Source organism: Ylistrum balloti, unplaced genomic scaffold (genome assembly GCF_031769215.1).
Source record: "Ylistrum balloti isolate Yb309-2 unplaced genomic scaffold, AGI_CSIRO_Ybal_v1 Utg370438, whole genome shotgun sequence".
In the NCBI taxonomy this organism is placed as follows: domain Eukaryota; kingdom Metazoa; phylum Mollusca; class Bivalvia; order Pectinida; family Pectinidae; genus Ylistrum; species Ylistrum balloti.
This window is the reverse complement of record NW_026782293.1, coordinates 3,478-11,466: the sequence shown is the minus strand read 5'-3', so window position 1 is coordinate 11,466 and position 7,989 is coordinate 3,478. Positions and strand designations below refer to the sequence as shown.

The 7,989-nt window shown below is 40.5% G+C and overlaps 1 protein-coding gene across 1 annotated transcript; it reads left to right on the top strand.

Moving 5' to 3' along the window:
• Positions 1-1,818: 1,818 nt before the first annotated feature.
• LOC132554744 (uncharacterized) lies at positions 1,819-6,084 on the top strand. Its single transcript, XM_060219053.1, has one exon. It carries the CDS (start codon positions 1,819-1,821, stop codon positions 6,082-6,084), a length of 4,266 nt encoding a protein of 1,421 aa, XP_060075036.1.
• Positions 6,085-7,989: the final 1,905 nt, after the last annotated feature.

Genomic DNA, 7,989 nt, shown 5'->3' with positions numbered 1-7,989 from the left:
TGTAAATGCTTGACTAGTAAAACCCATGCGAAGTGGCAACCCATTGTAGATTGTCTGGTAGTTTGACAAGTGTTACTGAAGGAAATATTACACAAGAGTATATGTTTGTAATCTGGAAAAACAAGGTGGGGTTTGTCGTAGTTATTCATTTGTTGATATGTTTTGTGCTTTTTCCTCCAAAATGCAGGGGTCAGTGAGTGTAAATCATAACTTGAATAAATGTGTATCTATGTTATATTAAGTGATATTGTTACTGTTTGTAATAGATACATGTTAAACATTTATTTATTTATATATTTATTCAGTCCCTCCAAGGGAAAAAAATGGAAGTGACTAAAACTTCTCATGCAATGTACCTATTAGTCACGTTGTGCTGACATTGAAATAATAATCGGGTTTGACGTAGGCCTTATATACCCAGAGATGCTCTTACATATTTCCAAGGACCAGTGACCTTATGCCTTGGCACATTGTCCATCAACCCTTTCCTTAAAATTGCTACAATTCAAGAACAGCTGAACAGGTTATTGGATGCTTTTAACACTAGTTTAAAAAGAAATACATACCGGTATATCTTTATACTTCAAGCTCAATTCATATTCACATATTTTGATGCTTTTAGTAGGTGCATGAACTCACATGAGTGTTTATGATAAGTGAAAGCTTGGAATGATTTTGATGATAATAATATCATTTAAGTAATGATTGCTATTTATATAAAGTAGTTTATAGTTGCTGTCCCATTTTCTTTTACACCTGAGTAATTCTTGTTACGGTACACTGGCTACAAAGAAGATAACATTATTTGCTTGTGTTTATCCTGCGCTGTTTGATATATTTTTCTAAAAAACAGTAGGGTCAACATTCACCGTATTTCAATAGACTTTAATTTGATTTTTTTTTTCAAAGTGAAATTAATTTTCATGATGTTATACTTACCATAACTTTATAGAGAGATAGAAATATAAAAGAGGAAGGGAGGTCACTCTATGTTTCTGTTGTCAAGGCTTGCAGGACTGTAGAGAGGGAAGGAGGGATTTTTTTAAGCTTTTGTTTTTGGGCTACAAAGATGGGTTCTTTATGGTTGCAGATATTGTATTTTCATACTAAAATTATGGTAATTATTACTGAAATGAATATAGCTTGTATGCCATTGGTGTCAATATGTAGAGAACAGCTAATTATTGAAGGAAAGATTTCACTCAAGATGTTTAAAAATATTGATTAAGTATTCATTGCTTGTTTCACAAATATTTACAATAAACCTTAGACAAAGACAAGTCATTTGATATCTTGTCAGTGTTAGGAGTGAAATAATGACACCAAGTGAGTGGCGAGTTTAATTAGTGTTCCGGCTCATCGTACAATTTTAGGGTGTCTGATGTTAGCCAGTACCGTGTCATATAAATTTCATACTGTCAGGACACTAGGCGTAGTGACCAGCCGATGACCAGTTAATGTTGTAGTGTGCCAGATAAGGTCAATTAATGACCCCTGCTGGAGTTTCAAGAGTTTAAACAGACTTTAGAATTCCTTCACTCTTATCTTCATCTCTGATAATTATTACTTTCATCTGTTTGATTGTATCTGTAAATTGTCTGTATCATGCATGTTTTAGTCAGTCCAATGTAAACCTCCGAGCTAGGCACACGTCTACTCGTACCTTCCAGTCTTAATACAGTTTAGAACCGAAGACAAGAGTTAATTGTTATTTCTCTATTGTATCCGGAGGCTGAGGGTAACAACTGGTGGCAGCGGTGAAAGATTCTCTATCAAGTGTGGGACTCCGTTACATAACAAACTTGAAAGAGACTGAAAATGCCGACAGGCACAGGAGACGGAGAGACTGCCGACGCAGCCCAGAAGTTATCGGCTGCTCAGTCAAAAGTAGAAATCAGAAAATTAGAGCTCCAAGCAGAAGTAGAAAAGGAGAAGATTCAGTTAGAACGTGAAAAACTTCAGTGTGAGGCTGAAGAAAGAAACTTACGTTCTGAAAGGGAAGCTGAAAAGGAAAGAAGGGAAGCTGAACTTAAACTTGAAAAAGAAAGGATGGAAGCTGAAAAAGAAAGGAAGGACGCTGAGCTAAAGCTTAAAATGATGGAACTTGAAGTTGAGAAATTGAAGCTGGAAAACAAAAACAATGCAAGTGCTGTGCCATGTAGAGTGAAACTACAGCCTTACGATCATGCTTCAGGCGAGGACATTATATCCTATCTCGCTGAGTTTGAAGCATTATCATCACAAGCTGGCTGGACTCTGGAAATGAAAATGCTTCAATTAAGAAGTCTACTAACAGGAGAGGCTCGTGAAGTTTCAGCTCAAGCCCACAAATCATATGAAGATCTGTCAAAAGCTTTGATAGAAAGGTATGGAAAAAAGCCATATCAGTACTTCAAAATGCTATTGGATGTCCAAAAACACCAAAAAGAGACATATCGTGGACTTATGGCAAGAGTGAAACAATATGTCATACGTTTCATTGATGACAGTGAAGATGTTCTTGGGAAAATAGAAGAGGAATTTTTCCTCAGTGCTCTTCCAGTGTCACAGGCACAATGGATCCGCAGGAACAAAGGATCTGGAACTGTTGTGGATGCAGCAGAGGATTATATTTTTCCGGAGAGGAGCACAACAAAAACCAAAACACAGGTTAGTCAAGCTTCCGTAGAAACATCAAAGACGGAATCGAAAAAGAACTTTTCTGATGAGCCAATGAAGAATGTCAGGTGTTATAATTGTAACAAAATGGGCCATATTGCAAAGAAATGTCCAAAGGCCAACAAGAACAACATAATCAACTTGTTAGTCAACAGTCATTCTGACGGCCTTGTTCACCTGCCAGGTGAAGTAAACGGAAAGGACATCAGTTTTGTGAAAGACACTGGTGCAGTTATGACATTGATTAGGGAAGATTTAGTCGACCCTAGATATGTATTAGAGGGACAACGTCAGACTCTCTATACAGCAATCGGTCAGCCATTTTCTGCAAAATTGGCTGTAGTAGACATGGAAACGCCATTCTACAAGGGACATGCCCAAGTTGGGTTGGTACCTGACCTGGCCGCGGAGGCATTATTGGGTATGGACATTATGGAACGGAAAACCATCAACGTGGTTACCAGAGGACAAAAACGTCAACAGGATAAAGAGGACGCAGAGGCCTCTCAGAAAGTAACCATGGAGACCAAGGGAAATTCTGAAGTGGCAGAAAACCATAATGTCAGGGAGAGTGAGCTCAACTCACAGGCCAATGACAGTGACGCAAATAAGGACACTGAAGATTCAGAATCTATAGCGACAACAAATGATGAGTCAGAGGTCATCATTGAAGAAAAAAATTACACCAAGGATATCTCAAAAATAAATGTGGAAACCCTTAGAGAGATGCAAATATCGGATGTGTCGTTAGCAAACTTAAGGCGAAAGGCAGCAGATTCTTCAGAGGAAGTTGATTCTGATTCCAATGCAATATTTTGGGAAAACGGTGTTCTTAAACGGAAATGGAAGGCAACAGATGGTGTGAGATCTGGTGTTCAGGTGATATTACCTGTAGATCTCAGGAATCAAGTAATCGAGCTAGCTCACAAGAGAGCACTCGCAGGCCACCTGGGAGTCGAGAAAACAAAGGAACGTATTCTCACATCATTCTACTGGCCAGGTGTTTTCAAGGATGTTACACAATATTGTAGGACTTGTGATGTTTGCCAGAAAGTGGCTAAGAGGCGTTGTGACGAAAAAGCGCCATTAGTGCAACCGCCGATAGTGGGTGAGCCCTTTTTCAAGATCTCAATGGATGTAGTAGGGCCATTGTCGAAGTCAAAGAGAGGAAATAGATTTATCCTCACAGTGATGGATGACGCGACGCGATACCCAGAGGCCTTTGCGCTCAGGAATGTGGATGCTGCAACTGTAGCTGATACCCTGATTGAAATGTTTTCACGTGTTGGATTTCCACAGGTGATTCTTACGGATCAAGGTTCAAATTTTACATCGGTGCTATTGAACAACCTGTATGAAATCACGGGTATCAGAGGGATCACCACATCTCCATACCATCCACAAGCCAACGGAAAGGTGGAAAGATTCAATGCTACACTGAAGGCCATCTTGAAAAAGTTGTCAACAAGTAATAAAGAGGAATGGGACACTTTATTACCCTATGCGCTTTTTGCGTACCGTGAAGTGCCTCACGAGGAAACAGGGTTCTCGCCATTCGAGATGCTCTATGGTTGGCCAGTTCGTGGTCCAATCCAGATTTTAGAGAAGGCTATGACAGGTGAGGATGAAATTCAAAGAACTGTTGTAGACCATGTTGTTAACATGCGTGAGCGCCTGTCAGAAATAAGGGACACAGTGCGTGAAACACTTGTTATCAAACGCCAAAAGATCAAACAATGGTATGACCAAAATGCGACCAACAGGGAATTCCGACCAGGCGATGAAGTATTATTACTTCTACCCTCAGACAGCTCCAAAATGGTTGCTCAGTGGAAGGGGCCATATCGGGTCATACGTAAGGTTACCGACGTCAACTACGAGATTAGCGTAGGAGGTCGCCGAGGGAGAGTGATTTATCACGTTAATCTACTCCGCAAGTACAACAGATCTGTACCTCAGATAGGGTTTGTACAGAGACAGCCAGACGTTAATCCAGCCGAGGATGTTGGTGACAATGTGGACGAAATCACAGACGTGAAACTTGGCGCTAACCTCAACAAAACACAGCGGAAGGAACTACGGAGGCTTTGTGAGGACTTTCTGGATGTCATTAACTCAGAACCAGGTAAAACTACTCTGGTTACACATACTATCAAGACAACGAATAAAAAGCCCATAAGGCAACAGCCGTACCGAATTCCTCAGTCAAAACGTGGAGAGGTGAAGAGGATAATCGACGAAATGTTGGAGAAGGGTCAAATATCTCCATCGTCAAGCCCATATTCAGCACCGGTAGTTCTCGTCGAGAAGCCTGACAAATCGATTAGACTGTGTGTGGACTATCGCAAATTGAACGATATTACTGAATTTGACGGATATCCGATACCACGCATAGACGAAATCTTCGAAAAACTGGGAAAAGCCAAGTATTTAAGCACCATGGACTTAGCCAAGGGCTACTGGCAAATTCCTTTGGCAGAGGAGTCACAGGAAAAATCAGCTTTTGTAACGGAATTCGGCCAATTCAAATTCCATGTAATGCCATTCGGAATGAAAACAGCGCCAGCTACTTTCGCTCGAATGATGGACAAAATGCTGAGAGGACTGTCAAATGTAGTTGCCTATTTTGATGACATTGTGGTTTTCACCGAGACATGGGAAGATCACAAGACTCAGTTACGCAACGTTCTACAGCGTCTGAGAGAAGATGGCTTAACCGTGAAACCCTCCAAATGTATTCTTGGAGAGGAGGAGCTGTATTGCCTTGGTCATGTTGTTGGCCATGGATCTGTCAAGCCTGATGACCGGAAAATAAAAGTCATGACTGATTTTCCACTCCCTCAGTCCAAAAAGGGAGTAAGATCATTCCTCGGAATGACGGGATATTATCGTAAATTTGTGAAAGACTATGCACGAATCGCGGAACCATTGACCGATATGTTAAAATCAAAAGAACCTACAAAAGTTGTATGGACCGAAAATAGAGTGAACGCGTTCAGGGCTCTGAAGGATGCAATGACACAAGCTCCAGTATTAATCAACCCTGACTTTGAAAAGCATTTCTATCTACAAACAGACGCGAGTAACACAGCTATAGGTGGAGTTCTGAGCCAAAAAGTTGACGGTGATGAGCACCCAGTCGCGTACACGAGTCGAAAACTACTCCCACGTGAAATTAACTATTCGACAGTAGAGAAGGAATGTTTAGCCATTGTGTGGAGTATTGAGACATTTGGATATTATCTGAATGGTGTTCAGTTCACGGTTGAGACTGATCACAACCCATTAGTTTGGCTGGAAAAAACCAAACTGAAAAACCAGAGACTGATGCGATGGGCCTTAGCATTACAGCCCTATTGTTTTGACATTAACTATCGAAAAGGCTCAAACAATGCAAACGCTGATGGGCTATCGCGCATCGAGTAAAGGCAAAGAGAAGAATGAAACTTTTAAAATAATTTTGTAACTTGTTTCTGTTAATATTCTGTGCAGTAAAATAATTTAATAGTGTAGGCAGTAGTGAAATAGCAAATTCCAACAGGATTAAATCTCAGTGCAGAGACTAAGGACATGAACTTGGACACGAACAGTTGTAGTGATAGATTGATTATTATAAAGTCACTCTGTGGATTATGTGTTCCAGACAACATTAACCCGTGAAATTTATCTTAAGGGGGGAGGTGTTAAGAGTGAAATAATGACACCAAGTGAGTGGCGAGTTTAATTAGTGTTCCGGCTCATCGTACAATTTTAGGGTGTCTGATGTTAGCCAGTACCGTGTCATATAAATTTCATACTGTCAGGACACTAGGCGTAGTGACCAGCCGATGACCAGTTAATGTTGTAGTGTGCCAGATAAGGTCAATTAATGACCCCTGCTGGAGTTTCAAGAGTTTAAACAGACTTTAGAATTCCTTCACTCTTATCTTCATCTCTGATAATTATTACTTTCATCTGTTTGATTGTATCTGTAAATTGTCTGTATCATGCATGTTTTAGTCAGTCCAATGTAAACCTCCGAGCTAGGCACACGTCTACTCGTACCTTCCAGTCTTAATACAGTTTAGAACCGAAGACAAGAGTTAATTGTTATTTCTCTATTGTATCCGGAGGCTGAGGGTAACAACTGGTGGCAGCGGTGAAAGATTCTCTATCAAGTGTGGGACTCCGTTACATAACAAACTTGAAAGAGACTGAAAATGCCGACAGGCACAGGAGACGGAGAGACTGCCGACGCAGCCCAGAAGTTATCGGCTGCTCAGTCAAAAGTAGAAATCAGAAAATTAGAGCTCCAAGCAGAAGTAGAAAAGGAGAAGATTCAGTTAGAACGTGAAAAACTTCAGCGTGAGGCTGAAGAAAGAAACTTACGTTCTGAAAGGGAAGCTGAAAAGGAAAGAAGGGAAGCTGAACTTAAACTTGAAAAAGAAAGGATGGAAGCTGAAAAAGAAAGGAAGGACGCTGAGCTAAAGCTTAAAATGATGGAACTTGAAGTTGAGAAATTGAAGCTGGAAAACAAAAACAATGCAAGTGCTGTGCCATGTAGAGTGAAACTACAGCCTTACGATCATGCTTCAGGCGAGGACATTATATCCTATCTCGCTGAGTTTGAAGCATTATCATCACAAGCTGGCTGGACTCTGGAAATGAAAATGCTTCAATTAAGAAGTCTACTAACAGGAGAGGCTCGTGAAGTTTCAGCTCAAGCCCACAAATCATATGAAGATCTGTCAAAAGCTTTGATAGAAAGGTATGGAAAAAAGCCATATCAGTACTTCAAAATGCTATTGGATGTCCAAAAACACCAAAAAGAGACATATCGTGGACTTATGGCAAGAGTGAAACAATATGTCATACGTTTCATTGATGACAGTGAAGATGTTCTTGGGAAAATAGAAGAGGAATTTTTCCTCAGTGCTCTTCCAGTGTCACAGGCACAATGGATCCGCAGGAACAAAGGATCTGGAACTGTTGTGGATGCAGCAGAGGATTATATTTTTCCGGAGAGGAGCACAACAAAAACCAAAACACAGGTTAGTCAAGCTTCCGTAGAAACATCAAAGACGGAATCGAAAAAGAACTTTTCTGATGAGCCAATGAAGAATGTCAGGTGTTATAATTGTAACAAAATGGGCCATATTGCAAAGAAATGTCCAAAGGCCAACAAGAACAACATAATCAACTTGTTAGTCAACAGTCATTCTGACGGCCTTGTTCACCTGCCAGGTGAAGTAAACGGAAAGGACATCAGTTTTGTGAAAGACACTGGTGCAGTTATGACATTGATTAGGGAAGATTTAGTCGACCCTAGATATGTATTAGAGGGACAACGTC

Coding starts and splice junctions, on each gene's coding strand:
- LOC132554744 (XM_060219053.1), top strand. CDS start 1,819: ATGCCGACAGGCACAGGAGACGGAGAGACTGCCGACGCAGCCCAGAAG.